This window comes from Narcine bancroftii, chromosome 6 (assembly GCF_036971445.1).
Source record: "Narcine bancroftii isolate sNarBan1 chromosome 6, sNarBan1.hap1, whole genome shotgun sequence".
In the NCBI taxonomy this organism is placed as follows: domain Eukaryota; kingdom Metazoa; phylum Chordata; class Chondrichthyes; order Torpediniformes; family Narcinidae; genus Narcine; species Narcine bancroftii.
In genome coordinates this window covers 97,042,155-97,065,960 of record NC_091474.1, presented here as the reverse complement: position 1 = coordinate 97,065,960, position 23,806 = coordinate 97,042,155, and the positions used below count along the sequence as shown (strand labels likewise).

At 43.7% G+C, this 23,806-nt stretch overlaps 1 protein-coding gene across 6 annotated transcripts in view; it reads left to right on the top strand.

Annotated features, from left to right (window-relative positions):
• The window catches only part of tbrg1 (transforming growth factor beta regulator 1), a 64,653-nt gene that overhangs the window by 6,180 nt on the left and 34,667 nt on the right, over nucleotides 1–23,806 (top strand). For all 6 annotated transcript variants that reach the window (XR_011340251.1, XR_011340250.1, XR_011340252.1 and 3 more), the window contains exons 2-3: nucleotides 2,639–2,805; nucleotides 10,214–10,271. Coding sequence is in view for 3 of the 6 variants with exons in the window: in XM_069885851.1 (XP_069741952.1) it covers nucleotides 2,639–2,805; nucleotides 10,214–10,271 (225 nt within the window). In the remaining 3 variants the exon portion in view is untranslated. The remainder of the gene's footprint in view (nucleotides 1–2,638; nucleotides 2,806–10,213; nucleotides 10,272–23,806) is intronic.

Sequence of the window (23,806 nt, the reverse complement as noted above, 5' to 3'; positions counted from 1 at the left end):
TCAAGTTCATCTTTCTCTTTCCTTCATTCACGAATGGGTGATCTACCGACCTCGAACTCTCTTGCTGCCGCTCTGTTGCCAGTTTCTTCTGCCCTGACAACAACTTTCAGTTTGAAATTAGCAGTGTAAGATTTGCGTTTGACTCCTCACATTGTGAAAACTACCCGTACTCTAGATCTCTTTTCTTTCTTTTCTTTGGCTTGGCTTCGCGGACGAAGATTTATGGAGGGGGTAAAAGTCCACGTCAGCTGCAGGCTCGTTTGTGGCTGACAAGTCCGATGCGGGACAGGCAGACACAGTTGCAGCGGCTGCAGGGGAAAATTGGTTGGTTGGGGTTGGGTGTTGGGATTTTCCTCCTTTGCCTTTTGTCAGTGAGGTGGGCTCTGCGGTCTTCTTCAAAGGAGGTTGCTGCCCGCCAAACTGTGAGGCGCCAAGATGCACGGTTTGAGGCGATATCAGCCCACTGGCGGTGGTCAATGTGGCAGGCACCAAGAGATTTCTTTAGGCAGTCCTTGAACCTTTTCTTTGGTGCACCTTTGTCACGGTGGCCAGTGGAGAGCTCGCCATATAACACGATCTTGGGAAGGCGATGGTCCTCCATTCTGGAGACGTGACCCATCCAGCGCAGCTGGATCTTCAGCAGCGTGGACTCGATGCTGTCGACCTCTGCCATCTCGAGTACTTCGACGTTAGGGATGAAAGCGCTCCAATGGATGTTGAGGATGGAGCGGAGACAACGCTGGTGGAAGCATTCTAGGAGCCGTAGGTGATGCCGGTAGAGGACCCATGATTCGGAGCCGAACAGGAGTGTGGGTATGACAATGGCTCTGTATACGCTTATCTTTGTGAGGTTTTTCAGTTGGTTGTTTTTCCAGACTCTTTTGTGTAGTCTTCCAAAGGCGCTATTTGCCTTGGCGAGTCTGTTGTCTATCTCGTTGTCGATCCTTGCATCTGATGAAATGGTGCAGCCGAGATAGGTAAACTGGTTGACCGTTTTGAGTTTTGTGTGCCCGATGGAGATGTGGTAGCCACTAAATGCAAGGGGGGCCTTTTATACTGATTAGGCCAGATCGAAGGCAGGTGATTGCTGACCAGGCTAATGTGATCTGAGCATGTATCACTTTGTTTTTTGTGATTTTTATTGGTCATTTTATGAAAGTGCTGGACATGACTAGTATGGTTCACCTGTGCGTTTTATGTGTGTGCGCATAGATGAAAATATTTTTACTTGGTTTAAGATTTGCTGTGTATTACATCCGTGTGTGTGTTATAGGAGTGAAAAGATGGTACAGCGTATATTCAACAGGAACTTCCCTGGGATAGAACAATTCAGTTATGAGAGAAGACGGAACAGTTTGGGTTTGTTTTCTTTGGAACAGAACGTAACAGAGGTATAGAAGATTGGAGGACAAGGATTGGGTAGATAGCAGGAATTTTTCATCCAAAGAAGTACACTTTTCACTTGGTGAGTGGTTGAAATCGGGTATGCATGGTCTGAGGGAGTGGTTGAGGCAGGTACACTATTCATGAAATAGATAGATGAGCACTTGGACCAATGTGGCATGGAAGACAATAGCCTGAGTGCTGAAATAAGATTAGTACAGAGAGGTTGGACAACCAAATGGAGTGAAACATGAAAATCTGCAGATGCTGGGGTTGATTGCAAAACACAAATGTGCCGGGGGAAACTCAGCAGGTCATGCAGCCTTTGCAGGAAGTAAAAGGCAATCACGGTTTCAGGCCTGAGCTCTTCGTTGGGAATGGGACACAGGACAGGACAGGCTCTGACCAAGTTGGCATTTGGGGCAAATCTCATTTGCCTGCATTTGGTCCATGTGCCTCGAGCTCCTCTTAACCATAAATTTGTCCAAATGTCTTGAATGTTGTTACAGTGCCCACCTCTACAGTTTGCTCTGGCAGTTCATTTCAGATACTGAGTTCCAATATGATTCTGCATCCTGCTACAGGTACACAATCCTTTATCAGGAACCCTTGTGTGTACCAAATTTCGGATTGTTTCGGATTTCGGAAAGCCAGATTTAAGTCCCCGGAATTTTGCTGTCGTATCCACCCCCACCCCCTTCCAATCCCGCTACCCGTCTCTCACCCGCCCGACTCGCGCTGCCCGTCTCTCTCCCCACTTGCCGGTTTTTGGAGCTTTACGGATTTTAGATGTTCGAATAAAGGATTGTATACCTGTACTTGATTCCCTCAATTCCTTAGTTTCCAGCCATTTATAATCCCTCCAATCTCCTGTGCTCTGCACAAAGTTGGCCCTGTTAAGCTTTAATTGGACCAATTCTCTCCCTAGCTCCCTCTTCATATATCTGTAAAATTGCTTGGGATTCTCCTTTTTCCTGCTGCTTGTCCTCCCAGTTCCAAGGCACAACTGCACTGATGATCCAGTTACACATCATGTGTTTGCCACTCATGCTCTTACCTGGAAATAGTTTTACCAGAAGAGTTGAAGAAAAAAGGATTTGTAACCATTGATTTTTTTTCTTTTGCTGGGTATCAATAGAAAGCATTCACCCTCATGTGTTAATGCCAGACACTGTTCATAATATTAATCGTTTGCTTGCATGTGGAGGAATTATTTTGAATTAATTGGGGTTGCATATATTTTTCCTTCGAATAGTCCACAAGCAGTCATTCTCCAGAGACCTCTCTATCTCCGATCGACACCATGAATTCTCTCTCCAACTTTGAATCAGAAATGGATCATGATGGTCAAGGAAGTTACTCTCTTTTCCCAGCCCTCGATAATGTGACCATTTTACCCGCAACCAGTGAAGCTCTGGAAACGTAAGTACCTTCGTGTTAATGGGGCGGGAGGAGGTTTGAATCTTCGATCTAATGGTAATTCTCAATTCAAGTTCTCATGGTGTGTGGGCAGGTAGGTGAGATATGAAATAGATTTATGAACCCAATAAGAATCAGCATCAGAATTTGTTGTCACGAACAAGTCATGAAATTCAGTGTTTTGTGGCAGCATCTTAGTGCAAACAATCATATTATAACCATCTTACAAAATTATTATATATTTTTTTAAAAAGTAAAAATAATAGTGCACAAAAAGTCAGGCAGTGTCTGTGGATCATTGATGATTCAGGAATCGGATGGGAGCGGGGAAAAAACTGTCCTTGTGCCGCTGAGAGCTCGTCTTTAGGCTCCTGTACCTTTTTCCTGTTGGTAGCAGAGCGGTGGGGGTCTTTGAGGATAGAGGCTGCTTTTTTTAAGACACCACCTTATGTTGATGTCCTCGATGGAGTGAAGTCTGGTGTCTGTGATGTCGCTGGCTGAGTTAATAACCCTCTGGAGTTTATTCTTGTCCTGAGAGTTGGTGCCTTCGTACCAGCCGGTGATGCAACCTGTCAGAATGCTCTCCACAGTACACCTATAGGTTTTTGAGCGTTTTTGGGGACATACCGAATCTCCTCAGCCACCTCACAATGTATACCCGCTGGCGATCCAATATGGAGGTTCCAGGACAGATCCTTGGAGATGTTGACACGCAGGAATTTGAAGTGCTTGACCCTCTTCACTACTGAGCCCTCGATGAGGACTGGGTTGTGTTCTCCTGACACGTTGAGCATAAGACTCTTGTCGTTACACCATTCAATGATCTATCTCCCTCCTGTACACTTCCACATTGCCATTTGCGATTCTGCCGACAACTGTTATGCATTCAGCAAACTTATAGATGGCATTGGAGGAATTGTGCCTGACCACACAATCATGGGTGTATAATGAGTAGAGCAGTGGGCTAAGCACACTTCATTGGGGTGCGCCTGTGTTGATAATCAGTGAGGAGGAGACGTTGTTTCCAACTTGTACTGACCTTGGTCTTCTGATGAGAAAGTCAAGGATCCAGATGCTTGGGGGGGGTGGGGGGGAGGCGGTGTACAGAGGCCAAGAATTCATTGCTTCTTGACCAGTACAGAGGGAATAATGGTATTGAAGGCCAAGCTGTAGTTGATGAAGATCAGCTGTGTATATAAATTGCTGTTGTCGAGGTGATCCAGAGCCAAGTGGCGAGCCAGTGATATTGCATCTGCTGTGGAGCAATTGTGATGGTAGACGAATTGCAGTGGGTTCAGATCTTTACTTGGGTCCGTGTTAACTCTGGCCATGACCAGCCTCTCAAAGCATTTCATCGCAGTAGAAGTTAGTGCTACTGTGCCGTTAATCGTCTACTCTTCTTGGATATTGGGATGATTGATGTCTTTTTGAAGCTGGTGGGAACCACTGACTGCCGCAATGAGAGGTTGAAATTGTCCATGAACACTCTGGCTAGTTGGTTGGTGCAGATTTTCAGTATCCTGGCTGGTGCACCATCAGGGCTCGATGCCTTGTTCCACTCTGCACCCTCCTAGTGACCTCAACACAGCCAACCCCGCTACCCAACTTTGTGTTGTCTGCAAATTTTGAGATATTGCTACCTATTCCCACATCTAAGTCGTTGATATATATTGTAAACAACTGTGGCCCCAGCATGGAGCCTTACGGTACCCCACTAATCACTGGCTGCCATTCTGAAAAGAACCCATTTATTCCTACTCTTTGCTTCCTGTCCATCAACCAATTCTCTATCCACCTTAATACCATACCTCCTATACTGTGCTTTTTAAGTTTGTACACTCGTCTTCTGTGCGGAAACTTATCAAATGCTTTACTAAAGTCCAGATATACCACATCCACTGATTTCCCCCCATCCACTCTATTGGTTACATCCTCAAAAACTCTATCAGATTCGTCAAATATGATTTTCCCTTCACAAAACCATGCTGACTCTGTCCGATGATACCACTACTCTCCAAATGTACTGCGATTGCATCTTTAATAACTGATTCTAGTACCTTCTCTACGACCAAAGAGTGGGGTTATGTTGGCCACCCTCCAATCCTCAGGAACTCATCCAGTATCTAAAGAGGTTTGAAAAATTATCACAAATGCATCCACTATTTCCTTCAGCACTCTTGGATGCAGACCATTCGGCTCTGGGGATTTATCCGCCTTTAATCCCTGCAATTTAACTAATACAACCTCTCGACTTACAATTATTTCTTTTATTCCCTCCCTCATATTAGATCCCTGATCCTCAAAAATCTCCTGAAGGTTAGTTATGTCTTCCTTGGTGAAGACAGAACTAAAGTAGACATTCAAACATTCTGCCATACCCTTGTTCTCCATGATTATCTCACCCGCAATGGACCCATATTTGTCTTAACTAACCTCTTTCTCTTAACGTATCTATAAAAGCTTTTAGTCATTTTTTACGTTCCTTTCCAGCTTCCTCTCATTATCTCTTTTATCTTTCCTAATTAATCCTTTTGTCCTCTGCAGAACTCTGAATTTCTCCCAATCATCAGGAATATATTTTTATGGCTAATTTATATACTGCTTCTTTGGATTTGATACTCTCTCTGATTTCCTTTGTTAGCCACGGATGTACTACCCTCCTTGATTTATTCCTCAGCCTTTTCAGGGATTCTACTTTGTTCTCAAAGTGAGCATAAGTGTTCAGCTCATCGGGTAATGAAGCATCACAAACATCAATAGTGTTCGCCCTCGTTTTGTAGCCTGTATTGTCCTGCATTCCCTGCCATAGCTCTATCTGTCTCCAGCTCCCTCTGGAATTGCCACTTCGCTTCAGAGATGGTTGAACCTGGACTCTATGTAAGATTTCGATCTCTTGCCTTGAAAGCCCTTGTTCTCATCCTCAGCAGGTCGCGAATCCTCTGATTCATCCAGGGCTTCTGGTTGGGGAACACCCGGTATTTGTGCGTGGGCACACACTCATCCACGCAGGTCTTGATGAAGTCGGTGACGCCTGTTGCATATTCATTCAAGACTATGGATGAGTTCTTGAATATGTTCCAGTCCACTGATTCAAACCAGTCCCGCAGATGCTCCTTCACCTCCCTCAACCATCCTATCACCGTCTTCACCACTGGTGCTGTGGTCCTCAGTCTCTGCTTGTTCGCTGGGAGTAGAAGTACAGCCAGATGATCAGTGCGGTCGAGGTATGGCTCAGTGTTTTTTCTCAGTACTTTTTTCATGGTGGTGTAGCAGTGCTCGAGTGTGTTGGTTCCCCTGGTCTCACATGTGACGTGTTGGTGGTAGTTTGTCAGAGTGTTCTTCAGGTTGGCCTGGTTGAAGTCCCCCCCCACAATGATCGTGAAGGCATCAGGATGTGTCGTCTCATTGCTGTTTATCACAGTGCTCAGTCCCTCCAGTGCCCTGGGACCAGGATGATGGTGGTGAACTCCCTCGGCAGGTAGAATGGGCAACACTTGATCACCAGATGTTCCAGGTCAGGGGAACAGGATTGGGACATGACATGGGTCTGTGCACCATGATGAATTGATGATAACACAAACGCTGCCTCCCCTGGGTTTTCCAGATGCTGGTGTTCGGTCAGCGCGATGGAAGGTGTAGCTCTTGAGCTGCAGCGCCTTGTCCGGAATGTCCGTGTTTAGCCATGTTTTTGTAAAGCACGTCACGCAGCACTCCCTGATGTTGAAGTCTGGCTTGGAGTTCATCAGGTTTGTTCACCAAGAACTGTACATTGGCCAGGAGGATGGTAGGGAGCAGAAATCTCAGGGCCCGGCCTGACCTGTAGCCCCACACCACTCTGTGTCCACATGGTCAGGTCTTCTTTACCTGGCCTGAGGTTCCGCTGCTGGTAGTTCCCGTGGTGTTTAAATGGTCTGTGTGCTGTCCCTTTAAATCCTCCGCAATGTTTAAATGTACTGCGCATCTGTTGTTAGCGACTTCCGTGAAGTTTGAATGGCCCGATTGCTGGCTGTTTAAAACTCCCACGATGCTGATACAATTAGATATAAATAGAACAGTACAGCACAGAGACAGGCCCTGTCTTGTCTGTGCTTAACTGTTATTGTGCTTAGTTCTATTGACCTGTAGCCGAGTGCTACAAAGAAACGCACACACGCACACGCACACACACACGCACGCACACACACACACACACACACACACACACATGTTAAGCTCTCTTTTATTTGGGCTGGAAAGGCTGCTTTTATACTGTTTAAGTTCCCCCTGTTTTTGCTGATTGAGCCACCATGTGAATAACAATAGCAGGCGGGAACATCCATGCATATGGAACATCCATGCATAACAGCCATTTTAGGGCTGTTGGTCTGATGCTGCCCCAGCTTCTACTCCCGCCGGTTCGTTGACCTGGGAATCGCTTTAGTGATCTCTGTCCGCGTCTGCTGCCACGCAATGTACCGGCCCTATCTCCGGATTGCAGGCCGCCACATGATCCCCCCCCCCCCACCCAGAACCGGCGTTACAGTCTATAGTGTCTGTAGGTATAGTCCCCAAAGTCTTTTGAGGTCTGCCTCTGCGTCGAGGTGTTGGTGTCTCCACAGGTTCTGCTGGGTCTGTGTGAGCAACCTTGAGTCTATCTGTAGTGAAGACCTTTGTTTTATCACCGATGTCCAGCTCGAAGGTGGCTCTGTTGTTCCGGATGACTTGAAAGGGACCTTCGTATGGCTTCTGCAGTGGTGAACGATGGGGTCCTCTGCGTACAAACACATACTCACAGTCATTGAATTCTTTGGGGATGTTGGACTTGTCCGTGTCTGGAGGGTGGGATCGGAGCCAGGTTACTGACCTTTCTGTGCAGCCTGTCCAGGAAGATGGTTGTCTCCTCCTGCTGTCCTCTATCCTGTGGAACGAAATCCCTGGGAACCGTGAGTGGGGCTCCGTAGATGAGTTCCTCAGTGATGTGTGGAGGTCTTCTTTCGGCACTGTTCGGATGCCCAGTAGTGCCCATGATAGCTCATCCACCCAGTTGGGGCCCTTGAGTCTGGTCATGAGGGCGGTCTTGAGGTGCCTGTGTAAACACTCCATCATGCTGTTGGTATGCCATTGCATGGTGTAGCTCAGCGCACCACAGGTTGGCAATGTCGGTCCACAAACTGGAAGTGAACTGTGTGCCTCGATCAGAAGTGATGTGCTGTGGCAGTCCGAATCTTGCAATCTAGGATGAGAGGAGTGCTTTGGCACAGGACTTGGTGGATGTGTCGACCAGGGGGATTGCTTCTGGCCACCTGGTGAAGCAGTTGACCACTGTGAACAGGTAGCGGAAACCCTGAGAGTCTGGCAAGGGTCCCAGTATGTCCTCGTGAATGTGGCCAAACCTGCGTTCTGTTGGCTAAAAAGGCTGTGGGGGGACCTTTGGGTGTCGCTGCTCTTTGGCTGTTTGGCACTACGTACATGCCTTGGCCCACCCCCGGACTTGTTTCTGCAATCCATGCCACATGTACTTGATGGCCACCAGCTGGATCATAGTCCTGATGGATGGGTGTGCCAACCCGTGGATGGAGTCAAAAACTCATCGCCTCCATGCTGTTGGGACAATAGATCGAACCTGCCTGGTGGCCACGTAACACAGGAGGGTGATAGTACCTGTGCAGACTGGGACGTCCTGAAGCCAAAGGCCTGTGATAGTGGTCCTGTACTGCAGGATATCGTCGTCCTGCTGCTGGGCCTCTGCACATTCGTCTACCTCGACGATATCCTCGTGGCAAGTAGAACCTGACAGGAACATCTTCACCTGACAGAAAGCCCTTCCATTAAGAAAGTACGGGAAGTGGCGGATGACTAAGTACAGCGCTAGCAGCTCTCTATCGAAACCACTGTACTTTAGTTCAGGGCCCGCAGATGTTTGCTGAAGAAAGCTAGTGGGTTTCCTTCTATCTGCTGCTCCAGGACTCCACCATTTGCTGTTCCTGAGGCATTGACTGTGAGGGCCATGGGTGCATCTGGTCTGGGGTGGGTCAGGAGTGCAGCTTTGGTCAGGGCTTCTTTGGTTTCCTCAAACGCACGTGCAGATTCGTCGTCCCAGGTCAGGTCCTTCAGGCCATCAGGATGAACAGAGGGCGCATTACTTGAACAGCTGCTTGGATAAACCTGTGGTAAAAGTTTATCATCCCCACGAACTCAAGCAGACCTTTGGTTGTACTGGGCTTCGGGAAGCTCCTGATGGCCTCTACCTTTATGGGCAGTGGTGTGGCCCCATCCTTTGTAATCCTGTGGCCCAGGAAGTCGATAGTCTTCAGGCCAAACTAGAATTTGGCCAGGTTGATGATGAGGCCGAACTCCTGCAGACAACTAAAGAGAGGTGCTGAAGATATTCCTGTCAGGTTCTACTTGCCACGAGGATATTGTCGAGGTAGACGAATGTGCAGTCCAGGTCTTGGCCCACTGCATCCATCAGTCTTTGGCCGCATTTTTTGAGCCCGAATGGCATCCTCAGGAACTCGAACAGCCCAAATGGAGTGATGATGGCCATCTTAGGGATGTCATCAGGATGCTCCGCAATCTGGTGATATCCTCGCACGAGGTCCACTTTTGAGAATATTTTTGCCCCGTGCAGGCTTGCTGCAAAATACTGGATGTGTGGCCATTGGTGAACATGGATAAGAGGGCAGGAGAGAAAAGCTGAGAATTGATCGGGGGAGGGGAGTAGCTCTGTGAATTCAGAGCTGGAGGAAAGGAGACAGAGGGGTAGAGAAAGAGTGACGGGGTGGGGGGGGGGGGTTTGCTAAGTTGATGTTAATGCTATCTGGTTGGAGGGTGCCCAGACAGAAGATGAGGTGTTGTTCCTCCAATTTGTGGGTGGTCTCAGTCTGGCAGTGCATAAGACCATGGACAGACCTGTCGGCAAGGAAATGGAATGGGGAATTGAAATGGGCAGCCACTGGCAGATCCACACGACTGCAGCCGGCAGAGCCGAGGTGCTCAGCAAAGCGATCTCCCAGTCTGCGCCCAGTATCTCTGATGTAGGGGAGGTCATAATGGGAGCTCCAGATGTAGTGGTGACCCATGTAGATTCAGAAGTGCAGCGTTTGGAGCCCCAAGTGGTGGTGAGAGGAGGTGCAGGTGTAAGTATAGCAATTCCACCTGGAACAACACGAGGGGATATGCTGTCAGCCTGTGCTCCTCACCCTGTCCCTTCCCTTCCCACTCCACCTTTTTATTCAGGTGCCTGCCTGCTTTTTGCTCATACCTTGATGAAGGGTTCAGGCCTGAAACTTTGTCTCCTAGGAACACTGTGTTCTTCGAGTACTTTTATATTAACTACAATGCAGACTTTGTTGTTTCACCAAATCTCTCTAAACCTTTTCTATCATGGATGAAGTAATGAAAATAATATTTTAAAATTTCTTCTCCCTAGTGAACCCACACCTGATGTGAGTGACAAGCCAAATATGACATGGTTGGATGCTGCTCAGGTAAGTGCTGCTCAGCTTTTCATCTATATTCTTTGATGTTCTTTATGCTGAACTATATCTAAAGCTGCATACAAGTCTAAATATCTTGTGTCATACCAGTACTACTTGCTCCCTGATCCAATCTGGCTCTCATTTGGATGTAAAATACTGCTTTGACCCACCTCGTTAATACTAGAATAGATCCAAGTGCTTAATTACCTCCTAATCAGCTTCCCATCATTTACTGATGTAAATTCAGTGATGGAAGAGGCCATCAGAATGGGCACTAGGCAGCAGTTGGATAATAACAGTTAGAGGCTTCTATAGGGGTTTTGAATTTACAGGCAGTCCACGGGTTAAAAATGTCCAATTTCCGAACAACTCACTTACGAACAAACAAGATAGCCGGAGGGAGAATGCCATCAACCTCCGGTTCGAGCATGGTTGAGGCAGCATCACGAGAGAGTATTCTGTATGATACTCTTTCCCAGCATCACGAGAGAGTAGTGTACCACATATCGCAAGTGCGGGAACAGATTGAAAAGTACGGGTTGGAACGTCGCACCTGATCAATACTGTATACTTTTATTTCATCTGGTTTACAAGGGACTCGTGAACCAACAGTCTTTACTGCCTCCTTGGGTTAAAGGCAGCCGGAAATGAACAGATGCTTCTTTGCAGCTGATTCCACCTCCCAAGTTTCACGTGGCAAAAATCCTAATACACCTGCACTTAATTTGTATTGTACCAAATCTACCAGTGGATTTAAGGCCACTTATGACAAGAAAAAGAAAATCTCTGTATACATCTCTCTTGATGCCCACTTCAAGAAATTGACTCCAGTAGTAACTTCTTCCCCCCCCCCCCCCGCCCACCCAGCAGCAGAATCAAACCCTGACCCTCCAGCACCAGTTCCATCCTCCCCAACAGTAGCCACCTCTCCATCATCCCCTACATCATCCAATATTATTATGTTTAAGATGTTGTAGTGTATTTGGAAGTGTTTCTTAGAAAGGTGAGATGTATAAACATTTGACTAACTGACGTTAAATAAGGACCATATGTACTTGTTCCAACTTAAATACAAATTCGAGTTAAAGACAGACCTAGGTAATGGAACTTGATTTTAACCCGGGGACTGCCTGAACTCACTTCATAGTTATCTTTCACAGCACTTGTTTCGAAATGAGAGATGGCTGATTGGGTGATGCGCCCTCATTGTTTCCCCATGGAAGTACCATTGCAGTCTTTAATTGTTGGATATCCACTGTCCTTGCCAGTGGTGACTAAACATAGTGCTTGCTGCTCCCATGGTGTCCTCAAGCTTGCTCCCTTCACCATAAAGAGCAATGCAGAGTTAGTTGTAGGGAAGAGAGGAGGGGGAGATGCATTTGTGTTTGAGGGGGACATCACAACAGCACTTCAGGGGGATATAGTACAGCATGGGAACAGATACCTCAATAGTCATTGACGATTGCAGATAGGTGTAAAAATAATAGTAGGAGAGTTTAACTTCCCTCGTATTGACTGGGGATCCCGTGGTGCAAAGAGAGTTGAATTTCTTAAGTGTATCCAGGAAAGTTTTCTTAAACAATAAATAGAGAGTGAATAGCACAAGATGTCCTGCTGGAGAACAAGATGGGGCAAGTGAGTGAGGTATTAAAAGGGGAACACTTTGGACCAGTGACCACTTTCTAATATTTAAAAATAGCTTTGGAATAAGATTGGCCATGAGTTAAAATTTGAATTGGTTCGAGGCCAATTTTGACATCCCGAGACAGGAACTTGAAGCGGTTGATTGGGGGAACATTTTCACAGGTGAAGGGATGTCTGGTAGGTGGGAGGCTTTTAAAAGTGATATAGGGAGGGTTAAGGGACAGCATGTTCCTGTTTGAGTGAAGGGCAGGGCTGGCAGGAGTTGAGAACCCTGGATGTTGAGGCTCTGCTCAGGAAAAAAGAAAGAGGTGTGCGTTAAGAATTGGATCAAGCAATACTTCAAATGCAGGAATATGGAAATTACGAGGGCAAAAAGAGACATTAGAGGGGGAGGGGGAGTGATATGGAGGGGGCGGGTGAGTGATATGGAGGGGGCAGGTGTGTGATATAGAGGGGGCGGGTGTGTGATATAGAGGGGGCGGGTGTGTGATATAGAGGGGGCGGGTGTGTGATATAGAGGGGGCGGGTGTGTGATACAGAGGGAGGCGGGTGTGTGATACAGAGGGTGGCGGATGTGTGATACAGATGGGGCTGGATGTGTGATACAGAGGGGGGTGGGTGTGATACAGATGGGGTGGGTATGTGATATGAGTTGTCAGAGAGCATGAAATTGCAACATTTAAAAAAACATTTGGACAAATGAACTGATGACTCTTGGCCTGTATGTGTTGGAATTTAGGAGAATGAGGTAGAAGCATTTCGAAAATTGAAAGGCATGGACAAAGTAGATGTAGAAAGGTTGTTTCCCAAGGTGGGAAAGTCTAGGAGAAGAGGCCACAACTTCAGGATTGAAGGGCGTCCACTGAGATGCAGAGGAATTTCTTGCTACAGGCAGTTGTGGAGCCCAAGATATTGGGTGTATTTAAGGCAGAGATTGATAGGTTCTTGATTAGTCAGGGCATCAGGGGTTATGGGGAGAAGTTCAGGCAGTGGGGCTGAGTGGAAAAATGGATCAGCTCATGATTAAATGGCACAGACTCGATGGGCTGAATGGGCTATTTCTGCTCCACTCTCTTATATTAGGAAAGGTTCAGAGGATTATGGGCCAAATGCAGGTCAATGGAATAAGCTTAAGTAGACAAGTTGGCATGGACTACTCCAGGTCTCTGGAATCCAATACTTCGTAGAATCTACTTTTCTCCAGGTATCCCCTAATTTCCTTACATGTGATAGTTACTCAGCTGGTCTACTCCCTTCTGTTTCCTCTTACAGAGTGATGGATCTCAGCCACAGAATTTTCTGGGCATCCACTCTCCTTCCGAACATTCCAAAACAGGCAAAGACCTTGAGGTTTCTTGAATAGGCTGCTGGGACACTGGAGAACAGCTGACATGGTAGCATTGCTTGGAAAGGGAGAAAATGATAACTAAGTCAGTACAGTACAGGCCGTCCAGCTTGCATTGTAGTGACCCATATAACCCTACTCCATGATCATTCTAACCCTTCCCTCCCTCAGTCCAGAATCCCCTATTACTATTGCATCATTGTGCCAGTCGGAGGAGTCACGTGATGGAGTAGTGGCTGGTTGGAGAATACCAGCCCTCTCCAGAAAAGAAGGAAAAAAGTAAAGAAAAAGCAAAGCCACAGACACACAAATCACAACAAAGAAAAAATAAAGGTGTGGAGGAAATGGCACCAAAGAAAGAAAAGCCAAAAACAACGGGAAGGAAAGACGTCGGAAGAGAAAGGTGAAGGCCTTACCTGTACGAAGAAGCAGGGACCCACCGTGGAGAGAGGAGTCCACTCCCTGAGGTCAGTGGAAACCCTGAAGGGTCGCGACCCACCGAGCGCAGGACTACAAGGCTGGCTCATGGAGCCAAACAGAGGTGCGCAACCGCGCATACGCGAGGAATCGCGCGTGCGCGATGTGCACGACAAAGACAACACCGACGGGAGGGGGAACCAGCTGTGGAGTGGAACTCCATAGCTTGAACAGCTGAATAAGACCCTGGGAGCAGGGCTCCCAGCTGGAAGATACAGAAAATAATGGGAACGAGAGGGAGGAGAATGAAAAAAGGAAATCAGAGACTCAGCAGGTGACCAGCCCAGAGGAAGAGGACCAACATCAAGACACTTTTAATAAAAAAACCCCCAGCAAACTGAGATAAACAGTCCAACAAGAAAGTCAGAAGAGACACAGATACAAGGAAGAGAGTGAGAGGACACAGGTCCTGGAGTGAACTCAGGGAAAGAGGAGTGAGAACATCAAGCTCTGCACAGAGAAATAGAAGATAAAGGGAATGGACTGTACATAGATAGGAAATTTTTTGAAGAATATATGGAAGCAGTAAAAGAATGGCAGAAATGAGAATTTAATGAAATAAAAAGAAGAATAAAAGGTACAGAAGAAAAAGTGAGTAGATTAGAGATGGTAATGACAGAAATAGGGAAAAGAGTAGACAAGGTGGAAGAACGAGAAACAGCCATAGAAATGGAAGTGGATGACTTAAAAAAGAAATTGGAAGAATCTGATTAAAAAAGTTAAAGAAACACAGGAGTTGTTAGCTCAGAAGATGGATATAATAGGAGAAACAATACAAAGATAGTGGGCCTTAAGGAAGATGAAGAAGGCAAAGATATGAAAGAATTTATAAAAGAATGGATCTCCAGGGTCCTAGGAATTCCAGAATTACAGGAAAGAATGGAAATAGAAAGGGCACAACATTAGCCCATAAACCACAGCCACAACAAAAACCAAGATCCATTCTAGCAAAATTCCTGAGATATACAACAAGAGAAAAAATATTGGAGAAGGCAATGAAAAAAATAAGAGAAGACAAAAAGCCACTGGAATACAAAGGTCAACATTTTTTTTTTCTACCCTGACACAAGTTTTGAGATGCTGAAGAAATGGAAGAAGTTTAACGCAGCAAAATTGATCCTATGGAAGAAAGGCTATAAATTTATGTTAAGATATCCAGCGGTGCTTAAAATAGTTATCCCGGGTCAGCAAAGCAGACTGTTCTCGGATCCAGAGAAAGCACGGGAATTTGCAGAACACCTGCAAAACAGACAGAGAGATGAAGAGATATAACAAGAACAAGAATGATGACAAACTTCATATAAAGAAGAAGAATAAAGTATAAGAACTAAGAAGGGGAAGAAAGGAAGTGGGGGGGGGGGAATTAAGAGAGTGAGTCTTGTTATATGTGAAGATAAAAGTCTTTTCTGGAGGGGGCTGGGTGGGAGAGAATAACAGTCACTGCGAAATCAGTTGACGCTTGCGAACGGGTTCGCAATCCAAATGGAGAGGGGAGATGTGGTTGCCCGACAAGGGATAAGGGGCAACTCAGAGAGGGGGGGGGAACACATGGGGTTCAGGGAATTTTAGATGTGGGAATAGTTGAAATATTTTATGTTTTAGAAGTGTTGTTTTACAGAGGAGGAGGAACTTACTGAAAGTGAGTCAGAGGAGGAGGAGCTTGCTGAAAGTGAGTCAGAGGAGGAGGAGCTTGCTGAAAGTGAGGAGAAGGTAAACTATTAAAGTCAGGGGCTTACTGGGGCTTGGGCCTACTTGGTTCGGCTGGGAGTCGGAGGAGGAGCTTGGAGAGAGTCGGGCTGTGAATCAGAGGAGGAGGAGCTTGCTGAATGTGACAGGGTTAATTGGTCAAGGGGCCAATAAAAGGAGTGAAAAGGGAGGGAGAGGCCAGCGAGGAGTGGCTCTGAGTGAGTGGAGCAGTGAAGGAGTGAGACTTGCTGGCTTTGGCTTATCAGGCTTCAGCAAAAGCAGGCAAGGAGAAAAGGTAAGCTGAGTTATTTGCCTTCATATTCAGAGTCATGCCAATAGGGTTAGTGCTCTGTACTGGGTGTCAGATGTGGGAACAATGAGTGACCTCCACCCTCCCAAATGGCCACATCTGTACCAGGTGTACCAAGATGCAGTTACTAAGGGAGCGAATTAGGGATATTGAGTTGCAGATTGATGACCTGCGGCTTGTCAGGGAGAGTGAGGAGTTAATCGACTCAACTTTCAGGGCGATAAATACTCCAGAACCCGTGTCAGGTAAGTGGGAAACCATCAGGGGGGGAAGAAAAAAGCGAGAAAAACGGAGAGCACACCAGTGACTATCCCACTCAGCAACAGTTATGTTGTGTTGGATTCTGTTGAGGGAGATGACCGGACAGAAGATGGCCACGGGCACCAGGTCAATGGCAATGAGCCTGGCAGAGTGGTGCAAAAGAAAAGGAAAAGGAGAAATGCAGTAGATATTGGGGACTCTATTGTCAGGGGTACAGACAGGAGGTTCTGTGAGCCAAATTATACCCTCATGGTGTGCTGCCTCCCTGGTGCAAGGGTACGAGATCTCACAAATCAGGTCCAAAATATTCAGAGGGAGCCTGATGTCTTGGTACATGTGGGTACAAACGACATTGACAAGAAAAGGGAGGAGGTAATGAAAAGGGATTACAGTGAGCTGGGATGAAAACTGAAAGACAGGAATGCTAGGGTTACTACCTGTTCCAAATGCAAGTGATGAAAAGAATGTAAGGATAAGAAAAATGAACATGTGGCTGAGGTGCTGGTGTACAAGGCATCATTGGGATCATTGGGATCTCTTTTGGGGAAGGCATGATCTTTACAAGAGGGGCGGGTTGCACCAAATCCAAAAGGTGTCAACATTTTGGCAAGTATGTTTGGTACAGCAGTGGGGCAAGGTTTAAACTAATTTGGCAGGGGTATGGGAACCAGAGTGATAGGGAAAAGGGTAGGGAAGATAAAGTAATGGGCAGGAAAAGTAAAATAGGAAAAGTAATGTTGGGAGGAGAAAGTAAAAAATCAGCTGGTGCAGTGAGTTTTCGGGTCAATGATAGTGTTAAGAAAATTACAAAGAAAAATAGTGGGCAGAAAAATCAAAAGAAAAAGTTACAGAAGTCACTAGATATTAAAAGGACAAAGAGCATAAGGGCACTTTATCTGAATGCCCACAGTATTAGAAATAAGGTTAGTGAACTTGAGGCGGAAATCGGTATCCATGCATATGATTTGGTAGCCATCACGGAAACATGGCTACAAGGTGACCCTAAATGGGAATTAAACTTTCAAGGGTATCAGGTGGTGCAAAGAGCTAGGCAGGATGGTAAGGGAGGTGGAGTTGCACTCTTAATCAAAGATGAGCTCCAGGCAGTAGTGAAGAATGATGTAAGATCTAAAGAGCATAATGTTGAGTCCATTTGGGTAGAGATAAAGAATAACAAAGGGAAAAAATTATTGGTGGGTGTTATCTATCGCCCACCAAATAACAATAGTTTAGTGGCACAGGAAATAAATACAGAGACAAGTGAGGCATATAATAATGATACGGCAGTAGTCAAGGGGGACTTTAACTTCCACATAGATTGGGAAAATCAAGTTGGCCGTGGGAGTCTGGAAGAGGACTTCATAGAATGCATCCGCGATAGCTTTCTTGAGCAGCATGTTAAGGAACCCACAAGAGAAAATGCTCTCCTGGATCTAGTGTTGTGCAATGAGATAGGTAGAGTAAATGATGTAATAGTCAGAGACCATCTGGGAAATAGCGATCATAGTATGATTGAATTTCTCATTCAGATGGAAGAGGAAATAGTTAGATCTAAAACTAATATATTATGCTTAAACAGGGGTGACTACCATAGGATGAGGGAGGAATTGGGCAGAGTGGACTGGGAGCACAGGCTAATTGATGAAACAGTTGAGGAACAGTGGAAGATTTTCAAAGAAATATTTTGTAATGCTTAACAAAAATATATTCTGGTCAGGAAAAAGGGTAGCAAGGGAGGGGAAAATCAACCGTGGTTAATAAAGGAGAGTATAAAATTGAAGGCGCAGGTGTACAAAGTTGCAAAGAGCAGTGGGAAACTAGAAGATTGGGAACATTTTAAGAGACAACAAAGGGTTACAAAGCGATAAGAAGAAATGGGGAAAAGGATTATGAAAGTAAATTGGCACAAAATATAAAAACAGAAAGCAAAAAATTTTATAAATATATAAAATGGAAGAGGGTGGCCAGAGTTAACATAGGACGCTTGGAGGATGAGAAAGGAAACCTGGTAGCAAAAAATGAGGAAATGGCCGAGGCATTAAACAAATATTTTGTGTCAGTCTTCATGGTGGAAGACACGTCCAGCATACCCAAGTGCGGAGTTAAGGATGCGAATTTTGGGGAGGGCCTTGATAAAATAGTTGTTACAAAGGAAGTAGTGATGGAGAAACTAATGGGACTAAAGCCAGACAAATCACCTGGTCCTGATGATATGCATCCAAGGGTTCTGAAGGAAATGGCAGAAGTTATAGTTAATGCATTGGTGGTCATATACCAAAATACCCTGGATTCTGGGCAGGTCGCGGCAGACTGGAAGACAGCAAATGTCACGCCACTTTTTAAGAAGGGATGTAGGCAGAAGACTGGAAATTATCGGCCAATTAGCTTGACGTCTGTAGTTGGAATAATGCTTGAAGCCGTCATTAAAGATGAAATAGTGAAACTTTTGGAACGTAAGGGTTCAATCAGGCAGACGCAGCATGGTTTTAGAAAGGGAAGATCTTGTTTGACAAACTTGTTAGGATTGTTTGAGGATATAATGGGTGCGGTGGATAGAGGGGAACAGGTTGATGTTGTATATTTGGATTTCCAGAAAGCATTTGATAAGGTGCCGCACAAGAGACTTATCAGTAAGTTACAGGAAAGTGGAGTCCGGGGAAGTATATTGGCCTAGATTGAAAATTGGTTGTCTGACAGGAGGCAGAGAGTCAGAATAAATGGGAGCTTTTCAGGTTGGCAGAGAGTGGTAAATGGGGTGCTGCATGGGTCAGTGTGAGGCCCACAACTGTTCATCATTTACATTGATGACTTGGAGGAGGGGACAAAATGTGGTGTAGCCAAGTTTGCGGATGATACCAAATTGAGTGGAAGAGCAAATTATAATGAGGATGTGGAGAGTCTGCAGAGGGATATAGTTAAGCTGGACGAGTGGGCAAAGGTCTGGCAGATGGAGTACAATGTTAGTAAGTGTGAGGTTATCCACTTTGGCAAGAAAAATAAAAGAGCTGAATATTATTTAAAGGGTGAAAAACTACAGCATGCTGTTGTGCAGAGGGACTTGGGAGTGCTTGTGCATGAATCGCAAAAAGTTAGGTTGCAGGTGAGGCAGGTTATTAAGAAGGCAAATGGAATGTTGGCCTTCATCGCTAGAGGAATTGAATTCAGGAGTAGGGAGGTAATGTTGCAACTGTATAAGGTACTGGTGAGACCGCACCTGGAGTACTGAGTCCAGTTCTGGTCTCCATATTTGAGGAAGGATATACTGGCTTTGGAGACGGTCCAGAGGAGGTTTACTAGGTTGATCCCTGGGATGAAGGGGTTGACTTATGATGAAAGATTAAATCATCTAGGATTGTATTCGCTCGAGTTCAGAAGAATGAGAGGAGATCTTGTAGAAACATATAGGATTATGAAGGGTATGGATTGGATAGATGTAGGAAGGTTTTTTGAGCTGGCTGGGGAAACTAAAATGAGAGGACACAGTCCCAAGATTCGGGGGAGTAGATTTAGGACAGAAATGAGGAAAAATAGTTTTTCCCAGAGAGTAGTGAATATTTGCAATTCTCTAACCAGGGAAATGGTTGAGGGTGCCTCATTAAGCATATTTAAAATTCGGTTAGATAAATTTTTACATGATAGAGGAATTAGGGGATATGGGGAGAAGGCAGGTAGGTGGAGTTAGATCATAAATTAGATCAGCCATGATCGTATTGAATGGCAGAGCAGGCTCGATGGGCCATTTTTGGCCTACTCCTGTTCTTACTTCCTATGTTCCGATGTAAACAAAGTATGAAATGGCCATGTTGAACTATATGACTATAAATATTAACGGAATACATAACCAAATCAAAAGGAAGAGGCTGTTAAATTTACTAAAGAAAGAAAAAATTGATATAGCATTCATGCAAGAAACACATCTAACTGAAGTGGAATACAAGAAATTAAGCAGAGATTGGGTAGGGCACGTAACGGCAGCATCATATAATTCAAAAGCCAGAGGAGTAGCTATATTAATCAATAAAAATGTACCTATCAAAATAGAGGAGGAAATAATAGATCCAGCAGGGAGGTATGTAATGATAAAGTGTCAGATATATTCAGAATTTTGGAATTTACTCAATGTATATGCACTTAATGAAGAAGATCAAAAATTTATGCAAGATATTTTTTGAAGATTGCAGATACACAGGGGTTTATACTGATAGGAGTGGACTTTAACCTTAATTTGGACTCAAAGATGGATAAAACTGGAAAAAAGACTAGCAGAAAGAACAAAGTAACCAAATTTATGGTTAAATCGATGCAGGAAATGCAACTTTTGGATATATGGAGGAGACAACACCCAAAGGAGAAGGAATACTCATACTATTCGGGTAGACATAAAACATACTCGAGGATAGACCTGTTCCTGTTGTCAGCCCACATCCAAGGGAGAGTTGGGAAAACGGAAGATAAAGCTAGATTGTTATCGGATCGCTCACCCCTGTTATTGGCAATAGAGCTGGAGGACATCTCACCGAAAACGTATAGATGGAGATTAAACTCCATGCTACTTAAAAGACAGGATTTTGGAGAATTCATTGAGCGCCAAATTAAAATGTAATTTGAAATAAATACGGAATCAGTGAAAGATAAGTTTATACTATGGGTCGCAATGAAAGCGTTTATCAGAGGCCAGATAATAAGTTATGTAACTAAGATGAAGAAGAACTACAATCGGGAAATAGAACAGCTGGAAAGGGAAATAGCAAGTATAGAAAAAGAATTAGCAATAAGGGAAGATATAACAAAAAGAAGAGAATTGGCGGACAAAAAATAAAATATGAAACTCTACAAACATATAAGGTGGAGAAGAACATAATGAAGATAAAACAGAAGTATTATGAGCTAGGAGAAAAAACCCACAAAATACTAGCTTGGCAACTTGAGACAGAACAAACTAAAAGAACGGTATTGGCATCAAGGAAAAAGGACAAACAAATTACATATAACCCAACGGAGATCAATGAAAATTTCAAGGAATTCTACGAGCAACTATATCGAACTGAGAATGAAGGGAAAGAAGACAAAATAGATGAATTTCTAGCTAAAATTGAACTACGGAAATTGCAAGAAGAGGAGCAAAACAAATTAATAAAATCATTTGAAATAGAGGAAATACAGGATATATTAAAAAAAGCTACCAAACAATAAAATGCCGGGAGAGGATGGACTCCCAATAGAATTCTATAAAACATTTAAAGACCTATTAATTTCTCCTCTCCTGGAAGTAATGAACCAGATTGAAGAAACTCAAAACATGCCAGATTCATGTAAAACAGCAATAATTACAGTAATACCAAAGACGGGGAAAGATCCACTATCACCAGCATCGTATTGACCAATATCTCTACTTAATTCAGATTATAAGATAATAGCTAAACTATTAGTAAACAGATTGGCCGACTATGTACCAAAAATAGTAAAACTAGATCAAACTGGATTTATTAAAAAAAGACGAACAAAGGACAATATCTGTAAGTTTATTAACTTAATCCATGCAGTACAAGGAAACAAAACGCCAACAGTGGCAGTTGCCTTAGACGCAGAGAAAGCCTTTGACAGAGTAGAATGGAATTATTTATTCAAAGTACTACAGAGGTTCAACCTACCATAGAAATATGTTAATTGGATTAAAGCATTATATACGGGACCATTGGCATAGGTGACAGTAAATGGATATATATCAAACCAATTTAAATTAAGCAGATCAACTCAGCAGGGATGTCCACTATCTCCCTCACTCTTCGCATTAACTATAGAACCACTGGCAGAACTGATAAGAACAGAAAATAAGATAAGAGGGATAAAAATAAAAGAGAAGGAATATAAAATCAGTCTATTTGCAGATGACATCATAGTATACTTAACAGAACCAGAAATATCAATAAAAGAATTACATAAGAAATTAAAGGAATATGGATAAGTATCAGGGTACAAGATCAACGCAAATAAAATTTAAGCAATGCCAATGAATAATGCAGATTTCACAAAGTTTAAGAAAGAATCACCATTTAGATGGCAAACACAAGCAATTCGATACCTAGGTATACAACTCGATAATAATCTCGGCCATCTATACAAACTAAATTATAAGCCATTAATGAAGAAATTACAAGACGACTTAGAGCATTGGAAAGACTTACCACTAACACTGATAGGAAGGGTAAATTGTATTAAAATGAATATCTTCCCAAGGATACAATACCTAATTCAATCATTACCAATTCACCTAACAGAGAAATTCTTCAAGGAGCTAAAGAAAATAATAAGGAAATTTTTATGGAAAGGGGGGAAACTGAGGATAGCGCTAGATAAATTAACAGAATGGTACAAACAAGGGGGCTTACAGCTACCAAACTTTACAAATTATTATAGAGCAGCACAATTAAGTTACCTGTCAGATTTTTATCAAACAAGGGAAAAACCAAATTGGACCAGATTAGAGCTAGATAAAATAGGGGAGGAAGTACCTGAACATATACTATATAAATGGGATGAAAAGTTGGTGCAACGTAGGAATTCACCAGTACTGCACCATCTGCTCAACATTTGGAAGAAGATTCACGTATAAAGGAATAAAACAAATTATCAACTACCAAAATTAATCCCTTTCACAATAGATAACCTTTCCTTTAGAGAATGAGAAAGAAAAGGGATCAAAAGAATAGAAAATTGTTTTTCGGGAAATAAATTATTATGTTTTGAACAAATGAAGGACAAATATAAATATCCACCAACTGAAAAACTACTTGAGGGCTAAATTTGGAAGCAGACTGAGGTTACCAGAAGGAAGCAATTTTGAATATGTGATTACAGACACAATGATAATTAAAAGATTTATAACAAACATGTACATCAAACTGCAAGAGAAAGAGAACAAGGAAACAAGCTGTAAACCCAAACAAAAATGGGAACAAGATAAAGATAAAGAATGAAACATGGGAAAAGCTATGCTCCGGAACTATGAGAAATACAATAAACACGAGGTTACGCATGATACAATATAATTGTTGCACAGGCTATACACCACGCCCCAAAAGTTAAATAAATGGGACCCAACAGTATCAGACAGATGTTTTCGCTGTAAGAAGGAAACGGGAACAACAGTACATGCAATTTGGACATGTGAGAAAATTTAAAATTTTTGGGAAGATCTAAATCAGGTATTAAATAAAATCACAAAAAACAACATACCAAAAAATCCAGAGATCTTTCTTCTAAGTAATATAAGAAGTAAAGAACTTGGACTCGATTTGGATGGAGCACAAAAAAGATTTATTATGATAGCCTTAGCTGTAGCAAAAAGATGTATTATGTCAACCTGGAAATTAGAAGATAGCCTGAGAATACTGGAATGGTACATAGAAATGAATAAATGTATTCCACTGGAAAAAATAACGTATAATTTAAGAAATAACATCACAGTATTCGAACAAATTTGGGAACCTTACATGGAACTCAACAGAGAAGTCCTACCGTGGACCTCCACCGCCTAAAATGACAGAAGGAGAAGAAGACGAAATGAACTGACCCAGTTTGTAAAAGTAGATGACACAAGTTTCTTGTTTATTTTCATTATGTGACAACATTGTTTAATGGGTTTAATGTATCATATATGTTGAATGTTGAGTGAGTGAGGGGGGGGAGGAAGGGGAGAAAATGACAGTGTATATTCAAGAGGGAAATATTTGTGTGTATTTTGGTCATTATGGTTCATAGTGTGAAAAATAAAAATTAAAAAAAAATGTGCCAGTCTCAGAGTCTTTTCAATGCCCTTGC